We start from the raw sequence: 26486 nt of genomic DNA on the forward strand, positions 1-26486 counted from the left end.
GTGCCACCTGGATTCGCCGTCCAGCGTGAATGCGAGGACCCGTCCATCGCTGCTTGCAGCTTTAATCTTTTCTTGTTCTGTTTTTTGTATTTGCTGTTGTAACACCGAAAATTTCCTGTTGTGGGATCAATTATCTATCTATCTATCTATCTATCTATCTATCTATCTATCTATCTATCTATCTATCTATCTATCTATCTATCTATCTATCTATCTATCTATCTATCTCAAGGTTCTGTGAGAATGCTGTTGCAATGTGTTGTTCTTCACTGCAAAAACTCAAAATCTTACCAAGTCTGTTTGTCTTAGTTTTAGCCAAAATGTCTCATCCCACTTGATTTAAGATAAATTCACTTAACAAGTGACATTTCAGCAAGATGGAGGGACTTGTTTTAAGACAACGTATCTTAAATATCTTGTTAAGTCAAACAATCTTGAAATTATCTTGTTTTGAGTTGAATTTTACAAGAAAACTTAAAATAAGTTTAACCCTTGTGTTGTCTACGGGTCAAAATTGACCAATTTTAAAGTAAAGTGGGAAAAAATATATATTTTCACAACTGACTTCTGATTTCCACATTTTTAACATTTTTGGGAAATCTTTGAACATTTTTGGTGGAACGAAAGGAAATGTTAAAAATGTTTCTCAAGAACATTCACGAAAAAATCAACCAAAATCCAGCCAATTTTGATTTTTTTGTGAATGTTCTTAAAGAAAATATTAGACGTTTTACTGATATATTTGTAATCACTTTAGGATTTGTTTTGGGAAGATTTTTATTCATTTTTTGAAAATATTTACAAGAATTTTCTTGCCAAATTTGGGGGATTTTTAAAATAAAACTTTTAAGGGAATTTTTTAAGAAATCACTGGAATTTTCTTTCTGAAGGTTTTGCAACTTTTCAGAAATTTGGGGAATTTTTTTGCAGATTTTTTGGATTTTTTTCAGACAAGGAAACAATATTTTTGGTGCCTGTAAAAGAAGACAGCACAAGGGTTAATACATCTCAAATTAGGAAGTTACATGAAAGTTACATGAGTGAAAAACTGCTTTTTTAAGCCTATCTGGCTTATTTTAAGACACCTAAGCTTGACAATCTTGTTAAAATATTTCTTAAAATAAGTGTTCCCATCTAAGTTTGAGATCTTAAGATTCTAAATATCATATCTTATTTCAAAAAATCTTACCAAGCCATTTTTCACTTGTTCTATTGGCAGATTTTTTTCACTTATTTCAAGGTAAAATTCCTTGAAATAAGTTTTTTTTCTCATTTTGAGAGGAGCATTTTTTCCAGTGTTGTCTTCATGCAGGACCAGTTTGACTTTGTTGTCTCTTTCAGGTTGGAGACAGAGAGTAGAGTTTCTCCCTGTATCTCCTGATGTGTGAAAACACCCTCACAGTGTGGAGGCTGTGATATAATACAGCAGATGTGAATGAGGTCATATTGATGCTGCTGTGTTGTTTAGCTTGAGGCCTGTGGTTCTCCTGTAACATGAAGCAGACTTAGGTGAACTCATAAACTTAGCTGACCTCTGAAGGCTTTGTCAGTCTGTAATATTAGTATACGTGCAAAGGGCAATATTTTCCAGCCCTGTGATTACTTCCCACAGGTAGCAGCTATATTTTAGCACTCCTACACAACTGGTCAGAAGTTTAAGAATGCCATAATTTTTCCTGTTTTGTATTCAAATTCAAGTAGTTAAAGTCCAGTGAATGACTTGAAATGGTACATTTCAAGTCATTAAGTGATGAGGTAAGTGATGAACTGCCAGAGGTTTAAAAAAAAGGTTACCTAAAACTGAAAATTAATTTACATTTCAGAATTATTCAAAAGGACCTTTTTCAGGGAAAAAGACATGGGAGGTCTGTAAGACCCAAAGCCACAACAAAATCAGAAGACAAGTTTCTGAGAGTCAACAGCTTGGTGATAAGGCAGCTCACAGGACAACAGCTTCAAGCACAGCTTAACGGTGGTCGTAGTGAGCAAATCTCAGTTTCAACGGGGAAGAGAAGTCCTGGAATGAAGGTTTGACAGGTCAAGTTGTAGCAAGAAAGCCATTGCTAAGACGTCAGAATTAGAAAGAGAGGCTTGCCTGGGTTATGAAACACCACCAATGGACTACTGAAGACTGGAAGAACGTATTATGGACTGATGAATCCAAATTTGAAATCTTTGGTTCATCATGTTTTGTATGTTGTTGAGTGGTGAAAGGATGGTTCCTCAGTATGACATCAACTGTCAAACATGGAGGAGGAAGCATGATGGTCTGGAACTGTTTTACTGGATCCAGGGTCAGTGACTTGTACAGCGTGAGAGAAACCCTGAACCAAAACAACTACCACAGTATTCAGCAGCACCATGCAGTACCCTCTGGTTTGTTCCTAGTTGGTCAGGAGTTCATCCTACAGCAAGATAATGACCCAAAATATAAGTCCAAGCTATGCCAGAACTACCTTAGGAAAAAAGAACAAGATGGTAAGCTTGAAAACATGGAATGGCAGCACAATCTCCAGATTTAAACCTTATGGAGCTGGGTTGGGATGAACTGGACAGAAGAGTGAAAGCAAAGCAACCTACAAGTGCCACACATTTATGGGAACTTCTGCAACAGAGTTGGCAAGACTTTTCTGAAGAATATTTGACCTCCATTGTGGAAAGAATGCCACGAGTGTGTTCAGCTGTCACTGTATATCTGCCAAAACTGGCTACTTTGATGTGTCAAATGTTTAGAATACATTTTGGTTTCTGGATTGATTTTTTAACTTAATTTGTTTGTTTGTTAAGTGCTTTCATTTCAGAGTGCAGTGAGACATTAACACGCATAATTTCCAATAAAAAACTTGAAAAATTGGGGTGCTCTGAACACTTCTGCTTTTGACCGGTAGTGTAATTCTAGAGATTCTGAAGAGACAGATTGCTAAAAGAAAAGCAGTTTTTGTTTTATTTCTTTCAATTTCAGCATGGGAGAACATAATTATTACATAGCATTATCTGTAATGTATGCTAAATTAAAAGGTGTTATGTTATCAAAAAGAGATTATTAGATTATTTATTAGACATTTTTATATATCTTTCCTTTATTTATTTAAGCTCCCATTAAGATACTACAGCTTTTCATCCAAGGAATCCGGGTCACATTATTTTATGTAAGGCACGGAAAAATCCAAAAATCACATACCTAAAAGCAGCACAAGACAAATAGTAAATAAAGTGAGGCATATAGGTCATAGCAACGATATCTACAGCAGATTCCACCTCAGATCAAGGATTTTGTAAAAGGGCAACATGCTCCCTCCAAGGTCATTTGTAGGAAGTAGGGTTTGTTTTCCAAATGATTTATGGCATAGGTGAGGGTCAGGCTTTCATTGTTTACTTCAGGTCAACCTTTATCTTGTTTGATGAGGTTTTAAATGCTATGGTTTGTACATTAGACTTAAATATTTTGTTTTAGCTTGGGTATAAATACTTGAAATGCTTAATCGAAAGTCTTAAGTGTATTAGATAGACATATGTAACTCAAGGACACTTCACATGAAAACATCATAAAAGAGCACAGGTTAATCATTAAAAGCTGTCCTTCGTTAATGAATTTTTAACAGTGGACCTGGCGTTGTACCAGTATCATTATCATGCGGATGAATTTATTTGAATAGTAACTATATTACTAATATTGAATGAAGTATTGCTAGTATGATTTCAGTTGTAAATACTCAGCTGTTTTGTTTCCTTTTTATTGCTTTTATAACTTCCTTTTTAAAATCTTATTGTATCGTATTTATAAGTAGGGGAAAGTTCATGGTTAAAACATGATAGCTCGTTTACCAAACGTGATTCCTCCCTGTGTACTGAAGAAAGTAATTAGCTCTTGTATCAAGGCGAGGTTAAATCCTGAGATAAGATAGTGCAGAAGATGGTAAATGATAGTCTAAACTGCATTTTTATTGTCTTTAAATGAGAGTTTTATGCTGTTCTGTTTAAATTTGTACTACTGATTTTACTTTACTGTTATAATGTAATGATATTGTATAGGCTCTGCACCATTCAGGTTTAATGCCAATGCAGTAGTAAAGTTTTTTTTTTACTTTAAAGTGTGAAATAGTAACATTTATTTCACGCAAAAGTTTCGACATAAACGTCCCCTGACTCTCTTGGGCCTTTTTAACCTAAAAGTAATTTAGGGGCCTTATTTCCACCAGTCAAATGCATGGTTGAGAGATTAAAATTCTTATTTACTCATGTAGATAAACCTTTTAAGTTGCAAGTACTATTCTTAATTGGATGGGGTGACATAATGATGTTATCGAATTAACACTGTGTGTAATTTAAACTAAAGTTTTGGCATTAGTTGATTAAAACTAAATTCAGTTTAATGTAACTTCATGAATTTGTCATGATAACTATTTTTCTTCACCTCAAGATCAGGTTTTCAAGTCCCCTTTTCTAACATAAAAATTTGATGGTGATGGTATTTAAGTCCATAGCACTTTTTTAAAAATCAAATAACATGGAAATACTTGTTGACACAACTTGATTTTTAAGAACACTAATGTTAAAAACTTCTGCATTTATGCTACCAGTCATTAAGTAATTAAAAATGCAATTGATTGTAGAGGAAAACACAATTCCCTCAACTAAGTGTAGTGTGTTTCATGACAATAATTTAATTGGAAGTTGTCATAATGCAAAAGAAGTAATGCAAACTGTTGCATTATTATTTTGTTGCTGTTGTTTATCCCACACATTATTTTTCAAAATAAAGGTAATTTCTCCATGATTTTCATCACATATTCTTCCTGTGAAAGGATTAGCTTGTTTAAATTTCCATGAAAAAGTTGGGTGTGTTATATTTCCTGAACAAATCACTAACAACTGCTACCTCTATTGTAGAGAAGGTAAAGCTGCAGGGTGTTTGGGTGCAGTGTGTCCTATGTTCGCCTGGTAGCAGCACTGAGGCGACAGCTCGTCTCCGCCTCAAAGAAACGCTCAGACGAAGAAGAATCATTAGATATGCGAAACTTTACCTGGACTGTCACTTCGATTTGATCATTTCACTAAGAGGGATGGGACTCTTAGCAGGGAGAAGCATTTTATCTACACTTTTCTTCTTTGTGCTGCTGTCGGAGGGATATTTTCGATGGGTGAGTGTAACTTAACGTCCGCGTTCTCGTGACTATTACGTGACTCAGCTGCCGTTGCTATTGTGATGTTTATTTGAGGCGGCTAGCGAAACTCGGTTTAGCTGCTAACTATTTAGATTGAAGACAGCGTTAACTACTAATTGGCTAAATACTGGCCTAAATATACAGCTAGAGTCAATGCTAATACACAACGCCAGCCTCGGTATGTTAGTGGAAAACAATAATGGGTCACACTAGACATCTAGCCTGACAGTGCGGGTACAGGTTTTATCGTGGACTTAAAAGCTGGAGCCGAAACAACTTTCGTGTCATGGCAACCGGAAAACACGACGCTATGTAGTACAGTAAATGTAAAAAATGTATTCCAGTCAGTGGTTTGATTGTTGCAAGCCTTGCCTTTACCCAGTTTCGCTGTGTGGTCTTTAAAGTGGAGTCAGAAACACTAACGTTAGTAGTTTAGTTTGCAGCGTTAGCAAATTATTCAGCTAGCAGACATGTTAGGCAAGTTTGATGGTTTCCACTTAGCAAGCCGAATAAATTTGACTATTACTTTCCATGTCAAGCTGCAGTGGCATTCACTGTTTATTTTGTTTTACCCAGGCAGTGTATCATGTAGCTAGTCAATGGGTGAAAACGTCGAAGGATAAGGGTAAGAACTATATTAGTAATAATAAAAGAAGCAAAGTGAGCACTTAAAAAGAGACGCAACTAAATCCTTCATTCTATTGATGTTCACAGCCCCACTAAAGGTTCACATTAAGCAAATAATTTGTAAAAAGGTGTCATAAACATACAAGGTAAAAGTTTTAAATATATTTTAAAGCTGTCCTGTTGCAGTCCTAGTGGAGAATGCTTTTCTTGCCATCACGGCGATACCATAAAAGATGGAGAACAAATAGGGAGTGCTTCACTGAGTCAGAAGCAGTGAAGTTGGTGGTTTAAAGGTGAAAAAAATGGGAAGTTGGGTGCTCATCGAGAGTATAGTCAGTAGTCCAATGATGAAAACAAAATTATGACAATGCTGGGCTGTCCAAAGATTATCTGAGGCACTGAGTTCAAATGTAAAAATCAATTTATTTTTACATGGATCACAGTCTTCAATGTGTTCCAGTCACTTTTAGAGTATTGCAGAAATAGGCAAATAAATATGTAAAATTGGTCCATACTCCATCAGTTTTACTTTGATTTAATCGGATAGATAGTGCTCTCTTTTCATTGATTAGCCTCCAACTCTTTGTTCATGATGTAATCAGGTCAGTCCACTGCAGTGCACAGAACTATGCTGAAACCTTGCTAAAACATCTGAATCTGATTAATCATTACTCTTTCAGGATAAGCTATCTGTGTCCTAATAGAAACAGCAAGAATGTGACAATCAGTAAAGACTGATTATTCTGAGATTGCTGTGGATTAGCAGAAAGAATTGTACAAAAAAACTGTGAGTCTGCATGTGTCTTCTGTATGGTCACAGTCATATGTGGATTACTAGGCCATTTTAAACAAACCCTGCAGAGTTCTGGTTGTTTTCCTCGATAAACTTGTCACAGTTAGATGGTTGCCATGCCTGCAGCTTTATAAATCTCCAGCTGAGGAAATAATGACATCTGAATCCTGTCTGCGAACTCAGTCCCACAAGGCACAAGTAGGACAAAGTGTGCCACTGGGCTTCCTCTAAAAAACTGTTTGGAGAGTAAGTGAATTAACTTCCTTAGGTCAGCCCTCCCCATGAAAGAGCACGTGAGAGCACTGATGCTGAACAGACAGATAAAAATATATTTTTTTGCTTTCGCTTTTGTTCCATGTTCCATCTATGTTGATCAAGAACAATTACTGAACTAACGGCTTCTCTGTTTGAAGCTTTTTCCTCAAAGAAACATTGATGCAGAAGTGAAAATCTTATTTTCAGACTTTGAAAGCACAAAATGCTAGAAACAAAAGAAATGCAACTCGTACAAACCCTTCAGATCAAAGATATACATCTTTAGCATCAGCATTATTCATCCTTTTAGCAGCTCAAACCAAGTCACAGGATCCACTGTAGCCTTTAAAGGAAGTTGGTGTGTTTGGACAGTCTGTCTTTCATTTGTTGGCTTTGTCGTCATTCTCACTAGATAAAAATAGAAGTGGGCTTATATGAGTAAAAAACTCCACATGATTCAACAAGACTCTACAGAAGAAACGAATAAACTGTAGGCAGACCAGCATAGGGAAGTTTAAAGGTCAAATGAACTTGCTGTGTGAACACAGCACAAATGATCTGTGTTTTTCTTGTCTTACTATCAGGTTGAGGCCCAGCACTGTGTGTGGTACGGTGAGTGTGGAGCGTCGATAAAGGTGCCTGAAAAAAAGTACAACTGCGACTACACTGGTCCCCCTAAACCGCTGGATTCTGAAGATTACCAGCTCCTCACGGTACAGACAATATCTTCATGCTTTTTCCCCTGTTATCGCTGACATTTGATACTCAAACCAACCTCCTGTAACTTATTTATTCTTTACAGCTGTACTTTATTTTCCACTGTGGAAGAATCTATAAAAGTTACACTTTTAGTGACGTTATTCTTTTTTTATGTGCAGGAGCTTTGTCCTGGATATGACTATGGGAACCGAAGTCTCTGCTGTGACGGTGACCAGTTGCGCACCCTCAAAGGCAGTCTCCAGCTGCCCCTTCAGTTTTTGTCTCGGTATGCAATGAGGTTATAACATTAACTAATGAAGCACATGACATACTTAGAGGCGCGTTATCATCCCCCTTTTCTGAATTTCTGAACACAAACGTTGGACTATCTGAGCTTTTCCATCTGCCACCACGTGCCAGTAAGGTGTTACTGTTAATGTTGTTGTAACATGCAAGTCTGAGCGTTGCTTGTTTCAAATAATGAGTTAGCGATGGAATAACTCAAAAGCCAAAGACCAAAATAATGTGATTTGCCAAGGTGGCCTATTTTCTTATCTTTGTAGGTTTCTTTTATTTCACCATATTTGTTATTGCCTTGTGTTTTTCTTTGCAACTTTTAAAATTTAACTCGTTTTGTTATTCTGCAAGTTATGCTGTAATGTCATTTTGCTTTTTCTTCTCTTTTTTTCTTTCAATTCCGGTTTTGACGCTCTGTTTCTTCATGCAGGTGTCCGGCTTGTTTCTTCAACCTGATGAACCTCTTCTGTGAGCTGACATGCAGTCCGCACCAGAGTCAGTTTGTCAATGCCACCAAGTTCAATGCCACTGCACCCAATGCCACTAACGTAGTGGAAGTGCAGTACTATATCGGTCAAACATTTGCCAACGGTGAGTTCATCCACTTCATCTTTGTCTAACTTTTTACATGACTTCACTGGATGTAGAACTGAGATCAGATGTGAATAACTGTCAAATTTTGCTTGCAAAAGAAAATCTGCTGAGTAAACTTCATAAGTTCCCTACGTAAACATAAAGTCATGCGGTCAGTTTTGCAATTTTGTGGGTAACTGATGGTCATAACTGCTATGCTCTGAGGCAATAAAAAATGGAGACTGGGTAGTTTTACTTTATGGTCCTGAAAGAATCTAATTTGACTTTCCCCAGCCATGTACAACGCCTGTAAGGATGTCCAGGCACCATCTAGCAATGTGAAGGCCTTATCGTTTGTGTGTGGGAAGGATGCAAAGGACTGCAATGCTACTAACTGGATCCAGTACATGTTCAGTATCGACAATGGACAGACTCCCTTTCCCATCATCCCAATATTCTCTGGTAAATTGTTTTTTAGTACTTTCTTTATTGTAGTAAAAGGTGGATCGACATTTTTGACTAAGAACTTTGCTTCATCTGTTGCTCTTTAGTTCATCTGTTTTTCTGTGTTTTGCTCTTTATTTACTCTAGATGATCCGGCGTCAGGGTACACTCCCATGAACAACAAAACATACGACTGCACTGAGGGTTTAGAGGATGGTTCAGGTCCTTGCTCCTGTCAGGACTGCACAAAGGCCTGTGGCCCCACACCTGTACCTCCTCCTCTCCCCCCACCCTGGACGATCCTTGGTTTTGATGCCATGGCTGTCATCATGTGGATCTCTTACACAGCCTTCCTGCTTATCTTTATTGGAGTTGTACTCGGAGCTTGGTGTTACAGGTAATGGACTTTTTGCTTGGAACATGCACTACTTTGACCTGTATCATACAGCACATAGTGTATTTACAATAATAAAATATTTAGGCTCTAAATTTTGCTTTATTTAGGTTAGTATCTAACTGCCTAGTGTGCTTCTGTGTGTTTGCAGGAAAAGGACAATCATGTCTGAGTATGAGCCCATTACCAGCAGCAATAACCCACTGTCTCTCAACAGTGATGATCCTGACCAAGGTACAGCTGTGCATGACATACAGCTGCGTTGCACTTTCATCGTAATGGAAGCATCTTCTATGATTGTCATGAGATCTAAATGAACTTCCTGTATTTTTCTCCTCTCAGTCGATGCATCATGCTGTGAAACGCTGGGTGAACGCTTTGAGAATAGCCTGCGGATCCTCTTCAGCTCCTGGGGTTCCTTCTGTGTGCGGCATCCGTTTCTGGTCATACTGAGCAGCCTGATTGTGATCGGGGCCTCCTCTGCGGGCCTGGTCTACATGCGCATCACCACTGACCCTGTCGAGTTGTGGTCATCTCCCACTAGCCAAGCTCGTGAAGAGAAGAACTACTTTGACAGCCACTTCGTACCTTTCTTTAGAACCGCACAACTCATTATAACCACTCCACTCAATGACACCTTCCTGTACTCCCCATACTTTGGAGGATCAGACGTCCCATTCGGAGCCATTCTGGACATAAACATCCTGCACCAGGTACGTTAGTGAGAGATGTAAATTTGTGAAAATCATAGGTTGTGTTGAATAGCCTGCTGTCATTAGAGCTGCTGTGTGTTCTGTACAATGAACTAGTTTTTCTTCTACCAGATAATATGGAAAATCTGATTGTGATGAGCAGCTGTATCTCTGAAACTGTGGTTAAAGGTTCTTCTTTCTTTTTCTACTCTGTTATTTTTTTTTAACCTCAACCAACCAGGTGCTCGATCTGCAACTTGAAATCGAAGGCCTTGTAGCCACATACGAGGGCCAAAACGTCACTCTGAAGGACCTCTGCTTGGCTCCGCTGGCCCCTTACAATGACAACTGTACCATCTTGAGTGTCCTAAACTACTTCCAGAACAGCCATGCTGTACTGGATCACATGAAAGGAGACGAGTTTTATGTCTATGCTGACTTTCACAGCCACTTCCTCTACTGTGTCAGGTGATTTTTCTAAAGTTTCCTCACTTTCCATTGTTTTATGTTTACAAATAAGTTGGCACTCATGTGGTTTGACATTCTTTGTAGACATATCTCAATTCTCACAGAGGTGTAGGAACTTTTATAGTACAAAGTTGAAAACCAAATGAGAATCAGTGGTTAAATGAAACACCTGCACCTCACGAGAATGTATTTTGTGCTGCTCGACTGCTTCTTCAGAAATGCTTTGGGGAAAGTGTCTTCCCAAAATAGTGCATTCAAACTTCCTCAAAAACTGTCATGTGTCAAGTGGTTTTTTATCCGTTCTTTTTAAATGTAATACAAGATACAGCTTGTGGCAAAAACTCTTCCTGATGACTGCTTTGTTCTAGCAATGACTTCTCAGGCTTTTAACTCAGTTTGTCTTTTCCTTCTGCAGTGCACCAGCATCCCTCAATGACACCACTCTCCTTCATGATCCCTGTTTGGGCACCTTCGGTGGTCCTGTCTTCCCTTGGCTGGCACTTGGAGGTTATGATGGTGAGTTTTCAAGTGGCTGTTTTAATCTCTGCTAAATTCAAATCTGAGAGTATGGATTTTACATGCACAAGTTTTTGAATCCAAATTAGCTGGGAAGCCATTTTGTGTCCAGTAGTGAAACTTTTAAAATTTAAACTGTTTACATATTTTCAGAATCTGGATTTCTTTTTGGTGAATGCAAAAATCCTATTAGATTGTTTTATGCAGGAGTATTTTTATTGTTATTGTCTCAAAACTGATTGCACAAAGATGTCTGGTATGAATGCTTTAACATTTCCAGGCGGGCGCAGAAATTGAAAAAAAAATAGTTGTTTTTTTTGTAGCAGTTACATAATTAGCTTACAATCATTTGTTAATTGTATTGCACTAAAGAAACTTTTATATTCTTTTTTTTTAGTCCCTCACCATCTGTATATTAACCATCTGTAATAACTGCCTTTTTAAATTTAAAGTACTGCGTTAAAACGGCTAGTAATCATTTTTACATCAGCCAAGTATTTATTCCAATACATATCTCTAAAAGGTAGATTTAATGTATTTGCTTTAATGCAGCAGAAAGATGCATGTGCTGTTTGAAATGTTGCCTGTAAATGAAACCAAAATGAGGACAATCACACATCTCTCTCTAGTAATTGCAAGAGATGCAACCAACTGGAACGATTTTTTATTTAGAAAGAGGAACCACGCTTGACCGTAGAATTTGTGCATGTGCTGTTTTTAAAGAAATACTTAGAAAAATACACACCGGTTCAATAGTCTTAATTGATTTGGTTGATAAATGAGGACTGTTTCACTTCTACACTTAATACATGCGTTTTATTTTCTCACTACAGACTCAAACTTCAACAATGCCACAGCTCTTGTGATCACGTTTCCACTAAACAACTACCTGAATGACAGCGTCAGACAAGGCAAAACTCTGGCATGGGAAAAAGAGTGAGACAACAATCAATCCACAAGCTAGCAAAAGGCCAAGAGTTACTGTTCATGTTGTTGTCGTCATTGTGTGTACAAACTGTGCTTTTTGTGTTCATTTCAGATTCATCAGGTTTATGAAGAATTTCAACAACCCCAACCTGACCATAGCCTTCTCTGCAGAGAGGAGCATTGAAGATGAAATCGACAGAGAGAGCAACAGCGACATCTCCACTATAGTCATCAGCTATGTCATTATGTTCGTCTACATCTCTCTGGCCCTGGGTCACATCCACAGCTTCAGGAGACTGCTGGTAATAGATGGAGTCATAACTCAGTGTCATTAACATTTTTATCCAATGTGTTGGTGCATTTTTTTCCAAGCAGCGTCATCCGTGCCTGAAATGGTTTTCGTTTTGTTTGTGACGCAAGAGCATTCAGAATTTCTGAGCTGCAACAAAACTGGAACGACCAGTTTGACAGCTTTAGCGTACTCATGTGTAAAACGTGGCACTTACGGGCTTAAGATGACAGATCTTCTATGTTTCTGCCCATACAGGTGGACTCAAAGATTTCTTTGGGTATAGCAGGTATCCTGATTGTGCTGAGCTCTGTGGCGTCCTCACTGGGGCTCTTTAGCTATGCTGGTATCCCACTCACACTCATTGTGATTGAGGTCATTCCCTTCCTTGTGCTGGCTGTCGGAGTGGACAACATCTTTATCATAGTGCAGACATACCAGGTAACTTCTTTCATCCCAGTCCAGTAAAGTGGTAAACGGACTCATTGATATGTCATGTAAATTATTAGTACCTATAATTTATATATTTACTTGAATCGTGACATTTTTGTCTCAGAAAACTTGTATTTAAAAAGATTTTAGAGAGATTGCCTTCTTTGTATTCTGCCACTTACCTGTTAAGCTTCCTAAATTAGTTTTCCATTTGCATTTTTAAACAGAGGGATGAGCGGATGCCACAGGAAGAAATTCATCAGCAGATTGGTCGCATTCTTGGAGACATAGCCCCGAGCTTGTTTCTCTCCTCCTTCTCTGAGACTGTGGCCTTCTTCCTGGGTAAAATAAATCAGTTATTTAATGCACTGTGTATGTACACGATGCACACACACATTTAATCACAATCCTCTTAACTGCACTTTTTTTTTTCCTCCGCTGCAGTATTAAGTCCTGCATCAGCACAGCCATAGGTAGTTGTAGAGAGATCTGAAAAGTGTCATTTGTTCAATAAAATAAAGTCAGGATGCTATAACTCATTTTTAGAAAATAAAATAAATTGAGTTGTTGAATATTTATTTTTCAAAAATATAAAAGAACAATGCAATGAACCGTTTAAAATTTTTCCAAGTGTCCACAAGTGTTACCAATAGTGGGAAAACAATGGTGCCTAGTTTCTATAGAGATTTTACTATTTACATATGATGCATATCATTATTTGTTTTTGTTTGTATTTATTTCCCTACTTGTCTCCGATCTGCTCTGTGTAAACACAGCATGCAGTTCAGTCCAGTTCAGTGGAAAAATCCTAGATTTTTTTGAAACAGCATCTGGTTAGTGCCAGTTGTTTTTTGTAAATATTTGAATTTCACTTGGATTTCTTTAATTTTCCCAACAAAACTATACATCTTAGTTGAGTAGTTCGAGAATACGATGATTCTTTCTGTTTTTTCAGTTTCAGGCTCTGATAAATGATTTTTTTTTTGTTTGTTTTAATTTCTTTCTTTATTTGGTAGAGACAGTGCTCATTAATAAACGTCTATTTATTCAGCAATGGACGTACATATGCAAAATTGTACCAACAATGCTAATTTACATCCGCAGTCCCTAGGCAAAAAGGAAAAAAAACTGAAAAAGACATACCAGTGAATATGTAGGACATTAAAGCTCGTGTCCAGAATTTCCGTTTGTTTTCAATTTATGTATCATTGTTTAACAAAGCTTAAATGTGTTAGTCTAGTTTGATACTATAATATAATGTTAGTATGACGCGATATGAAAATTTATTCCTGAGCTCCGCCTTCCTCTCATAGACCCCCATGTTATTCCAAAAAGCGCCAGTCGCTGCCGACCAATCAAGTTCGAGCTTCAGCTTTGTCATGCTGTCAATCAACGGTTACGCGCCAGAGGTGGGCGAGCTACGCACTACGCAACCGCGCGCACATTTGTTTTGCTTGTGGAGGAGAGAGCATCAGGGATCAGCAACTTCCAGAAAAGTTACCAATCCCACGGCTTGTCAGGCCAAGAGACTGCAGGACGTTTTTTTGGCTCGGGGTGCTCGCGTCGCTCTCCGACCACGGCCTCCATAGCCCGCCTGACGGCTTCGTTTAGATGCCTGATCTCTGGAGGAAGATGTTGGGGCGTCTGGGACGTACTCTTCGTCAGAGGAGTCGTGGAATTCTGAACTCTAGATAGAAATAAATAAACAATGTAACACATATACACGCGTAAACACACAAAGTTTGATAAACAACGTCATCGAGAGGGATACATGAGTGTAATCACATATTGAAACTTTACTCGTTCGTCCTAGCAGATTCATGTTATTTTGGTATTAGGACAAGTTAGACTCAATACAGAATTCTAACGTAATTCCTTTATTATTTACTAAATGTACTAAATGTAGAGGAGTGGAAAACAGCAAAACAGGCAAGATGCTGCAGCACTCCGGGCACTCCTCTCAGGTACTGCGCGCGTGCACAAATAAAGGGACGAAATCAGAGGGAGGGTGGGACCAACAGTGTTTTGGGAGACGCTGCGATTCAAACTCCGGACACGAGCTTTAAGTCATAATAAAAGCACATTGCAGAAAGTACACAAAACATAACAGTGAAATGTACAGTAAAACATAGGGAAATAGATCACAATAAAAGGACAATAGGTCACAATAAAAGGGCATTACAAAGTGTACACAAAGAAGTTTAAGGTCAGTGGTCACAAGACTGGTTCACCTTCAGCCACATGCATTTAACATGCCTTTTAATCTCATCAGCTGTGCTTGTGCACATATGATTGACACAGTGGCCCAAAATGTACCACAGTGCCCTGGTGAGTCACATGCTGATACTTCTTTTCTTTTTCTTATCTAGGAGCCCTGTCCAACATGCCTGCAGTGAGGACCTTCTCTATGTTCGCTGGCCTGGCTATTTTTATTGATTTCCTGTTACAGATCAGTTGCTTTGTCAGCTTGCTTGGCTTGGATGCCAAAAGGCAGGAGGTGAGACTGAGGGAAATGGTTGTGACATTCATGATGGAGGAGTTACAGATGTTCACACACTGTGAGGGTGACTAGAAGACATTTTGTACGGATGTAACAGCTGCAAGTTTTAATGCTGCCAATCACTGCACTATCTAATTTAAGCCATCAGTTCTCCTCTCTAGTTGATTGCAAATAGTTGAATTTTCCAAGTTCAGTGAATGTTTGGAATGCCGTTGAGCTTTAACGACATACGATTGAGAACACAACGTAATTGATTTTACCTTCAACTTAGTTACAGTTTTAGCAACTAATAATCAGACACTTTTCAAATGCTCTGCTGTCTCTCGTGTTTAAAAGGGGAATCGAATTGACATCTGCTGCTGTGTGAAACTGCCAGAAGGCCAGGAAACCAAGACAGATGGCTGCCTCTTCCGTTTTTTCAAGAAAGTCTATGCTCCATTCATCCTTCAAGAGTGGGTGCGACCGATCGTAGTAAGTACCTCAATGTCCTTTGGCAGTCATGCACATCCGCCTGTTGGTAATGTGCTGATGGACTTGTTTGGACTTGATCCAACAGAATATTGCTCTGTGTTGGCATGTCATTATCATGTTGTTCTGTATAGGTGGCAGTGTTTGTAGGAATGCTCTCCTTCAGTATCGCGGTGGTGAATAAAGTTGAGATCGGACTGGACCAGAAATTATCCATGCCTGATGTAAGTGTAACTTGAGCCTTTTTCACAGATGTCGACAGTCAGAATTGTTATATTTTGAATATTTGTAGTAACATTTAATGTGTGTTGTCTGTTTTTTTGCACTGGATTTAAGTGCTTTGTCAGTCATCCAGGAATCCAAATTAACTGCACGTCATGGGGTGTGGTTACTGAATTCCCCTAACATTTTATTTCTACGGCACTCTTGTTGTACGACATGTTTAATAGCTGCAGCTTGCGTTCCACTTCCTGTTGAAGTTCTGACAGTTTGTCCCTCCATCTAGGACTCATATGTGCTGGACTACTTCAAGAACATGAGCAAGTACCTCCACACCGGAGCTCCAGTGTACTTTGTGGTAGAGGAAGGTCTCAACTATAGTAGTCCAGAGGGCCAGAATGTTGTGTGTGGAGGAGTGGGCTGTAACAATGACTCGCTGGTCCAGCAGGTCTACATGGCCTCACTCATAAGCAACTAGTAAGTCTCAGCTCGAAACAAAACAACCCTATTTGAACATAACTGAGAAGCTGTTTACAAGTTATGTAATTGAAATTGCAATAAACCATCTTCATACATGTCAGTCTGTGGCAGTGATACGTGGCAACCTAAGACTTCCTTAGATAAGGCAGTGGTCATAAAATGATAAGTCTGTCCAAATATCTAATGTGATTGTATAATCTACTAAATTCACCTTTTTTTTTCCTGCTCCAAGTACCTCCATTGCCTACACACCATCCTCCTGGCTGGATGACTACTTTGACTGGGTGAAGCCTCAGTCCACCTGCTGTCGGTACTACAACAACACTGAGATCTTCTGCAATGCCTCAGGTACGTTTTCCCCAATGTCAAGTTCTTCATATGCAAAATGCAGTAAAACTATAACACTAATTGGAAAATGTGTGTGAAAATAGCAGAAATATGGCGATAGGAAACAACATTTTACAGTGGTTAAAGTTTACTGAAATTCAAGTGTATAAATTAATATTCACGGGAATCATCATATGAAAGTAATGTAAGTTTAACAGTATCACATTATTGTAGCAGTAATCAGTATAGTTAATAATTATTAAAGGGCATTGTGGAGACATACATTATCTTAGTTACCAATATGTTAAATATGTTGCTTCAGTATTTAATTCGGACTTATCGTGCTACTTTGATTTTCTTTCTTTTTTTTTTAAATTATGCTATTTATTCATTATTTTTGCTGTTTTCTGCTCAAAACGTATTGATAAAATGGATGCCTGATCTTTTTTTTTCCAGTGGTGAACTCCTCCTGTGTGTCCTGTCGGCCTATGACTCCCAGTGGAAAGCAGAGACCTGAAGGAGAAGACTTCATGCGGTTTCTCCCCATGTTCCTGTCAGACAATCCCAACGTCAAGTGTGGGAAAGGGTAATGTCATAGCTCTGTGCAAATCTTCCTGTTTGAGGCTGTTATTTAAAACACATGACATGTCATTGAATCCTTTTACTTCTGCATTTCCATGCGCTTGAAATTAACCCATCACTGTGTACCAGTTTTGTTGTGGTTTGTAATGTTCCTCATCTCTTTCAGTGGCCATGCAGCTTACGCCACGGCAGTTGAGCTGTATCCGAACAACGCAGGGGTCGGAGCCACTTACTTCATGACGTACCACACCATCCTAAAGGAGTCCCCAGATTTTATAGATGCTTTGAAAATGGCTCGAGTCCTGGCTAAGAATATCAGTCAGTCCATCGACCATAAAGTGTTTGCCTATAGGTAAGTCCTGCTTGTGCTGCTTAGAGCGCGTTTGCTTTTGCATAACACTCATCCCCAAGCAGCTTCTTTGCATTTTTTTGCTCCTTTCACATCTCTGAAAACATTATAGGCATAGGTAGAAGCAGAAAGACATCCACAACTCTTTTTGTGCAGTATGGTACATTTATTATGCCATAATTCACAAAATGAGGGAAAAAAAGCCAAAGTTACGTTTTTTTTAATTACTCATTTTGCAAAGACTGAACAAACCCAGAATCGGTGTGTACAGCATGTTTCCAAGCACTCACAGCTGTTACCAGCACTAGAAAAAATGGCTCTGCATACTACAGACATTTCACTACTTACATTTTTACTTGATTGTTATTCCGCCAAGAAGCGTGGCAGAGTTATGTGACGATATGCGTTGGTTTGTCTGTGAGTAACATTATTCAAAAAGCGGAATAACGGATTTGGATTCAATCTTCAGGGAAGGTCAGAAATGACACAAGAACCAAGTGATTAGATTTTGGCAGTGATGTGGCTTGTAGTCTGGATCCACAGATGTGTTACAGATTTCTGTATCATTGCGAGGTAGCAGCACGGTGTCACTGTAACTATGACAACAAGTGAACACTACGTCAGTTCCCTGCTGACGATCACATGATTGCGATCTTATTACAAATTGACCACTGCGGATCCCGAATTGTTTAAAAACTTCATCCATCAGAAATCATACAACGACCGGGAGGCCTTCTACTGCGCTCTCTGAGGGCTTTTCTTGTTGAATGTTTCCTATCTGCATTGCATAAGCATACGTTGCAATTCAGTCACAGTTCCTGAATTTTTGTCATGTGAATGTTGATCGCAGCTGAGTCAGTAATGCCGTGTTGGTTACATGAAGCAACATAGAATTTTTTTAATTATTTTTTTTCTTTTTTTGCTGAATCTGGTTAGAGCAAACTGTTTATGTTAAAAAATGTCTACACCAGACATGTAAAGTAGTTTTGATTAAATATCGGAATTTTAAGTTTAGATCTGGTCAAGTTTCCTGACAAGACTCAGATTATTATTTTTGGGACTGTCTAAAATCCTACAATTATTTCTGTTTTCACAGTTTTTCTGCTCTCTTAAATTGCTTGATATTGTATTGTATTTATTTATTTGTTTATTTTGAGAACATGTTTTTAAACCAGTTGGCAAGTTTTTGAGCTCGGAGGATTCAAAAATATTTTTACTTTTAGCAAAATTCAATTCAATTCAATTTTATTTACGGTATATAGCGTCAATTACAGTCAAATTGTCTCAAGACGCTTTACAGAACCCATATGCCTGACCCCAGAGCAAGCCCAAAGGCGACAGTGGCAAGGAAAAACACCCTTTTAACAAGGAAGAAACCTCGAGCAGAACCCGGCTCTATATAAGGGGGACCCATCTGCCTGCTGGCCGGGCGGGTTGAGAGGGACAGAGGAGGGCAAGGGGAAGGGATGGGAGGAGAGGGAGGGGTGGGAAAGCAAGGAAAGTACAACACACATTTGGATACATGTATGACAAAATATGTGACACAGACAAAGTATAAGCTAACATTGAAAACTGACTCATAATTTACTCTTATGATGTACGGCTCTGACATTAAACATACTCCATATATAGCTAGCAGTAAATTCAAACAGTATGTAAGTTAGCATAACAAGTATAGTGAAGGCAATGCAGAGTTGACTGGTGGAAAAGGGGAGCTGGAAGCGGAGGGCTGAAGGAAGGTCAGCAGCAGCATCCCACAGTGGACATGGTGGAGACTGGACCAGCTGGTGGAACATCAACCGCAGATCTGAAGCATCCAGCTCTGGGACCAGGGACACTCAGAGAAATAGCACAGGGGGAAACAGAGTGAATGTACTGCAATAACGGTATACATATTAAATGTAAAGATAGATAGAGAAGGGCTCGGTCCGTCAAGAAAAGTCCCCCAGCAGCCTAGGCCTATAGCAGCATGACTAGGGGCAGAACGAAGGGACGTCCAAGAGGGAGTCAGCTGTGCAAATGAAGACACAAGCCGAACCCCTGTGGGTCACCCAGTCAGCCCTCACTATAAGATTTGTCAAAAAGGAACGTTTTAAGCCTGGTCTTAAAAAATAAAAAATTGTTTACACTGTAAATTCGGAAACATCTTTTCAAAAACATCTCAGCAAGCCTAAAAACTTGACCGGGCATTTGATTCCAAATTTTCTTACCTCTGACTTTGCTGTTTTATAATGAAAATATACTGTCCTTAAGATCACAAAGGGGGACTGGACCACAGTGATTGATTCAGTCTTGATCGGTTCCAGACTTCAGTTGTTCAAACGGGCTAAACTTTATATTTTAACTTAACTCAAAAGCATTAAGGCTCAATATTCAGCCGTCGAACTAATTGTGTGTGTTCACTGAAGACCTTACAACAAAAGTCAAACAGTGATGTCAAAGTGTCACCTGTCTGATTTGTTTTGTGGTTATCTTGCAAAACAGGTTTTGAATGGTTGAGTTATGACTGCCGTCAGTCAAGAACAAAGTGTTCCTGTGTGGTCAATGATCACTCCTCAGCCTTGTGCAGATCACAGAGAATTTTCCAGGATCAGGTTCATGACTTTGAACACAGATTTTGTTAAGTTTTCTGATCAGACAGCACATCACACATAATTTATTTAAGGACCAAATGTGATGATTCTTTCAGTTTTTGTACTTTGTAACTCTTACAAATGTGATTTTGGATTTTTTTAAAGGTATAACATGCCTTTTAAAACCCATCAGCAGGTTTTTAATCTCAAGGGATTTATGTTGCATAAATAATTGTATATTTGTGAAATAGAGCTGGTTTTAAATGAAGCAGTGTTTGCTTTAGGGTGCTCTGTGCAAGTTCATACATTTATCTGAGCATTTGCTTGTTTTGAACTCAAGGTTCAAGGGTATCACTGAGGAAAAGTAGGTCACAGATAAGCACCAGCAAAGAAGACATTATAAATGGCAATGTGGCTGATGTTTGACTCCAAGTACTGAACCAATGTTTCTGTCTCCTGCAGCCTGTGTAACAGAACAGTTTTACCACCACTAATGTAGATCACAACCTTAGATGTGAAAGTAGAACTCAATTTTCAGCAGATATATGATTTATAGATGCAGTATTAGAAATGCTGTGTTTCAGAGTTTTCAGTTAAAATGCATGAAGTAGCAGATTAGTACACATTAATCTCATTCTGTTCTGTCTGTTTTAAAACAGCAGCCGGACAACAGCTGTCACTTTTCTGAACAGATGTCCACTAATACATATTTTCCTCCTTCACAGCGTCTTCTATGTGTTTTACGAGCAGTACCTCACCATTGCGTACGACACAGCTTTGAACCTGAGCGTGTCGCTGGCATCCATATTCGTGGTGACGACGGTGCTGCTGGGCTTCGAGCTGTGGTCAGCTGTGATGATCAGCATTACCATCGCCATGATCCTGGTCAACATGTTCGGCGTTATGTGGCTGTGGAGCATCAGCCTCAATGCAGTATCCCTTGTGAACCTAGTTATGGTAAGAGCAACCGGTTTGGGGTTTACGAAAATTCAAGTTTCTGACAACATTTTAGTTGCAGTTTTAATTGTCAGTCTGGCAGCATCAATACAAGAAGCAACAGCTGACAAACTTCATCGTGTTGTCAGTAAATAACTTTTACCAAATGTAATTTGGGATGTGTTTGCATTGTGTCTGGCTGTATATCTCCTCACTTGAGGGACTTTGTTCTAGAAAAGTCAGAGTGTCCCTGAATGTTGTCAGTGGTAATATGTTGTCATAATAACTAGCAATAAATTGCAAGTTCATAAAAAAAATCCCCTAATACCACCGATAAAATACTCAAGTTGTGTTGGCTTTCAGTTCCCAGTTTTCACTTTTCCTGTCCTCTGTTGCAGAGCTGTGGTATCTCAGTGGAGTTCTGCAGTCACATTGTGCGAGCTTTTTCCATCAGTGTGAAGAAGAACAGAGTGGAGCGGGCAGAGGAGGCACTGGCTCACATGGGAAGCTCTGTAAGTTTGCTTTAGCACATCCACAAGAGGAAACGCATACGAGGAAGTAGCTAAATAAATCTAGACCTGTTGTGTGTAAACTAATTTTGACATGCCAGTAATGTAGATAAGATAGTCAGAATTTGCATGTCTGCAGTAAATAACAAAGGTCAAGTCTGATACTTTTTTGATGTAAAATCAGTTGTACAATAAGTTTAATTCAAGGTATCATACATTTATGTATGACGTGACATTTATCAACAGCGTTTCCTTTCTGCAGGTATTCAGTGGGATCACATTAACAAAGTTTGGAGGTATCTTAATCCTGGCGCTTTCCAAGTCACAGATCTTCCAGGTCTTCTACTTTAGGATGTACCTGGCCATAGTGCTGCTGGGGGCGACGCACGGCCTCATCTTCCTACCTGTACTGCTCAGCTATATTGGTGAGTAAAGAAAACTGTTACCATATAAGATTTAAACATCAATCTAAAGCTAGTTTATACTGATTAGAATATGTTTTGACTCCTTTCAAAGGTCCATCAGTGAACAAAGCCAAGGTGTTTGCTGCTAACAATCACCACGCCGGTACAGAAAGGGAGAGCCTTCTCATCTACTAGAGAGCTTTTTGGGACAGTGAACAATGAACTAACTGTTTGTCTGGGAGTGACTGCGTGGGTGAGAGAGCAAGCTGTTTCTGTCATCGCTCACACACTCATCGTCATTGCCGCTACTATGCATGAACTTAACTCAGGAAAATACTTGGGAATAGGAGTGCCAGAGGGAGGCCTTGTCCAACTGCGTACGTACGGCTTTTCCTCAGAAGACTTTGGACCCCTACCAGTCCTCCTCTTTCTCTTCCTCCTCCTCACACTACAGGACAAGCATACCTTCAGTATTTGAAGCATGAGCAACATACCACAGAACAGTCACACTGACAGCGTGGCAGTGGGAGAAACGTCACTCTAAACCTGAGTTTACAGACAAACCTATCAGTTACTATCAGTCAGAGTGAGCTATTTTAATTTGGGAAAACTCAAAAGGGTAAAACTGGTCAGTTTTTATACATAAACAAACAAATATATTTAGATCAAAAAACAAATATTAAATAGGATTTTTTTTTTGAATATGATAATATGAAAGTGGCCGTTTTGTGTAACTATTTGCTATTATGAATCATTTGCTGACTGGAACAGAGCACACACTGGAACCAATGGATAACAGTAACAGCATCCCTGGCTTTTACAATGCCTGGCATTAACATGAGTCACATCCTGGACTATGTCTCCATGCTACATTATAACTCAGTCAGCTGATTTTGCATTTTTGCAGGGCTTGTCCTCCACAGCTTATGACTAATTGGACAGTCATACTTTGTCCCCAGTGCACTGGATTTGAAAGCTAACAAAGACGTTGAGGTTCAAGTGCCGTCTAAATGGGTTTTTGGGTGTGTCCACTTCAGGGCAGTGCAAGAACAGCTGCCTGCTCTACCTTTGATTGGCTGTATAATATGATTACGGTTTCTTTGTGGACATGAATATAAACCCATTAACCTCACAGTAGTTGTTTTATTTGAAAATCAGGATACTGGGACACAAAGCCAAAATGTTTAATGTACCTTCAATCTGCATTCTACGTCTTGTTCACTTCTTACCAAGCTGCTTCCAGCCTTTTCTGAATTCTTTTATGTCCACTGTGGATGCTGTGTTTAATATCCAGTGCCACGTGTAATTTAGAGCTAGCTAATTTTTCTTAAGTGTCCTTTCAAGGTGTTTGCAGGACTGGATTGTAAAGCCATTTTAAACTAGTCCAACAAAAGTTAAGATACACGTTGATGCCAGGTGTTGAAGATGCCGCGGTGCTAATAATGGTCTTACAATGGAGTTTAAATGAGACATTTTGCAGTTACTGAACAAAATGTGGCATAAAGAGGTAGAGTGACAAAGCTTTATGTAAAACTGTAAGTAGCTTATACAGGACTGCACAGAACTCGGTCATCTGGAGTATGTTGATGCAGAACTCTGTGGAATTGACTGCATAAAGGTACAGTCCTGAGTTTTTCATTCCTTCACCTGTAATTTATTGTTGTTTTTATTTTGTGAACTATTAACATTGTTACCATGTATTGATATTCGTAAACTCCCTCTAGTGTCCTCTCAAGAGTCCCTTCAAAGAATCACTTGGTTCTCCAGAAAAAACAACTTTTTATTCACTTACATCACACATGTATCACCATATCTAAGATTGTATCTATGGATAGAGGTGGTGTGCTCACTAGTTAAATTTTGATTGGGTTTTTGGCATCACAGGTAGAGGATGTGAACATTTTCCCCAAGGTGTGTTCTGCTGGGACCTTAAGAGACTCCTAACATTCCTGATTTGTAATTTCCTGATGCATTTTTCCCCTCCGATGCAGTGATGTTTTCTGGAATGTAAGAATGCACTCTGTCAAAGCAGACTTTAAACTTGGACGTGGAAGAAAACTTACACACAACAGCTATAACATGAATCACAAAGAATTGTGCTTGTTAACAGTGCTGTGCATTGACAAGGAAAAATCCTATCCGACATGGAAGAATATCATTGTGGAGACTGAACAAAGCATTCTGATACTTTAGGTTTTAACAATTTTATTAAATATTAAATAGTACTTCAAAACAAATGCAGTGTCTATTTTTTCCCCCTTATTTCTCAAAGAATATACTTTACTGTTCAAAGGTTTGGGGTCACTCAGACAATTTCATGTTTTCCATCAAAACTCACACTTTCATTCATGTGCTAACATAATGACACAAGTTTTCTAATCAGCAATTAGCCATTAAACACCATTAACTAACAAAATGCAGCATTGGAACAGAGGAGTGATGGTTGTAGGAAATGTTCATCTGTGCCCCTATGTAGATATTCCTTTAAAAATCATTTGTTTCCATCTAGAATAGTCATTTACCACATTAACAATGCTTAGACTGTATTTATGATTAATTTAATGTTAGCTTCACTTGAAAAAAAAGGTTCTAAATGAGCCCAAACTTTAACAGCGGTGTACCTCCATGAATCCATACTCGATTTTTTGGGCTTTTTTTAAAGGTATTTGCAGATGTTTTATTAATCTGAAGTAGTGTTGTTGGAATAAGAAACCGATTAATTAGCCTCACTACTTTTCACCTCCTGCCTGAAAAGGACTTCCTGGAGCAAAATGTGCAGTAATTGTTTTTATTTATGAAGAAATTCTGTGCTTTCTACAGAAACTGTACATGGAATAGTAGCTGCGATTGTTCAGACTGACCACAGCGTGGCGCCTGAATCCATTAACAAAGCTCCGTCTGCATCATGCTCCGTGGTAGTAATGTAGTGGGAGTGACCTAATTTTATGATTTCAAGAGAAGCAGCCTTGTGTTGCTTTCACTCTGTCAGTGAATGAATGTATCTGCAGCGCGTCATGTTTCAAACACAAAATGAACAGAGCATGTTAACTAAAACATCTGAAGTGACGTGTTTGTTCACCATCGAAATTGGCAGCTTTCGGATATTTACACTAAAACTTCAGAGGCCATCAGTCACTCACATCCCATTTGTGAGTAGCTGCCAAACCCAGAGCTGTCTGCTTCCTCCCAGCATGTGTTGTTGTGACTGTCTGTCCAGCCCTGTTGTCACACAAACCTCCAGCTCATGACTTATTTATCCGCTGCCCTGTGAGAACGGGAGCTGTTCTTTGAATCTGGCCGAGAGATTAAAATATTAATTTCCTCTGCAGGTCTGCTGTGCTGTCTGCAGGGGAGGATATACAGGTTGTCAGAGTGCTGTTGCGTAAGATGTGCAGGGCTCGCCTCTCACTAGCCTGACCTGTCCCCATCTTTCATTATGACACAGAAGAGCTGCACAGCCAGGGCTTTGTAGCTCAGTAAGGCATGAGGAACATGCTAGGAGCACAACAGGAGAGAATTAACCTAAATTAAATTGCAGTAATAATGATAATGATAAAGTAATCCACATTTTTATGGATTTATGAGCTAAACTCAGCAGATATAGTGAAGATTGTAAAGCCTTTGTATACTGTTTTATTAGCATTATGTTTTACCAGGTAAGGTAGGACAAATTATTGTGGAGTCTTAACTTAGCCTCGTACTTGTGCATCATGACACACATCATTTATATGCCCTCAAATATATATATATATAAGTATATGCCCTCAAAGCAGGTTTAATTATGTGAAAAGGTTGCAGAATAATGTGTAATCTCCCACATACAAAACCACTCTGGATGATTTTGTTACCAAAGAGCATCTCATTGTGTAATAATGTGTACTGATATGCCTCCCTCCCACCTAATATCTGTTGTCTGAATGACGGTGACCCTGGATTATCAATCCCTGGAATCTAATTTGTTTGTCCTCCTTAGATAACTGAACTAATCTGGAAAATAATCTGTTCACAAATACAGCTCAAGAGCAAACCACGACTAAATGTTCCACAGAAACACAAAGTGACAGATATGACAGAAAGAGAAAGGTGCACTTTTATAAAGATATACACTTCTGTTCAAAAGTTTGGGGTCACCCAGACAATTTCATGTTTTCCATGAACACTCACACTTTTAGTCACGTGCCAACATAACTGCATAACACCATTAGCTAACACAATGTAGCATTAGCACACAGGGCTGATGGTTGCTGGAAATGTTCCTCTGTACCCCATGCACTTTAAAAAAAACATTTGTTTCCAGGTAGAATAGTCATTTGCCACATTAACAATGTCTAGACTGCATTTCTGATTAATTAATGTTATCTTCATTGAAAAAAAACAATGCTTTTCTTTCAACAATAAGGACATTTGTAAGTGACTCCAAACCTTTGAGTAGTAGTGTGTATATCAACAACCACACACTCTTCAGCTTGAATGATGTTTGCTACAGAAGTGCAAAAACAGCTCTGCTTCCAAATACTGGTACAACATCTAATGCTATGTGCGGTCTATACAGCATAGTATCCTTGAAT

The 26486-nt window shown here is 38.9% G+C and overlaps 1 protein-coding gene across 1 annotated transcript; it reads left to right on the forward strand.

Moving 5' to 3' along the window:
* The first annotated feature begins 4979 nt into the window (after positions 1-4979).
* npc1 (Niemann-Pick disease, type C1) lies at positions 4980-24155 on the forward strand. The gene is made up of 25 exons (XM_022191119.2): positions 4980-5141; positions 7425-7553; positions 7719-7825; positions 8267-8427; positions 8704-8871; positions 9001-9250; positions 9399-9481; positions 9590-9960; positions 10181-10407; positions 10823-10923; positions 11757-11859; positions 11963-12152; positions 12398-12580; positions 12799-12913; positions 14941-15068; positions 15408-15542; positions 15674-15763; positions 16045-16235; positions 16471-16586; positions 17022-17151; positions 17314-17499; positions 20795-21026; positions 21404-21517; positions 21777-21939; positions 22031-24155. The coding sequence occupies exons 1-25, from the start codon at positions 5064-5066 to the stop codon at positions 22111-22113; spliced, it is 3834 nt and encodes a 1277-aa protein (XP_022046811.2). The 5' UTR covers positions 4980-5063; the 3' UTR covers positions 22114-24155.
* The last annotated feature ends 2331 nt before the right edge of the window (positions 24156-26486 follow it).

This window comes from Acanthochromis polyacanthus, chromosome 9 (assembly GCF_021347895.1).
Source record: "Acanthochromis polyacanthus isolate Apoly-LR-REF ecotype Palm Island chromosome 9, KAUST_Apoly_ChrSc, whole genome shotgun sequence".
In the NCBI taxonomy this organism is placed as follows: Eukaryota; Metazoa; Chordata; class Actinopteri; family Pomacentridae; genus Acanthochromis; species Acanthochromis polyacanthus.

Excerpts from the sequence above, each read along its gene's own strand:
- npc1 (XM_022191119.2), top strand. The coding sequence starts at position 5,064 with ATGGGACTCTTAGCAGGGAGAAGCATTTTATCTACACTTTTCTTCTTT. Across the intron at positions 11,860-11,962 it reads ACTCTGGCATGGGAAAAAGA|ATTCATCAGGTTTATGAAGA; the intron begins GTGAGACAACAA and ends TGTTCATTTCAG. Across the intron at positions 17,152-17,313 it reads AACGTCAAGTGTGGGAAAGG|TGGCCATGCAGCTTACGCCA; the intron begins GTAATGTCATAG and ends CATCTCTTTCAG.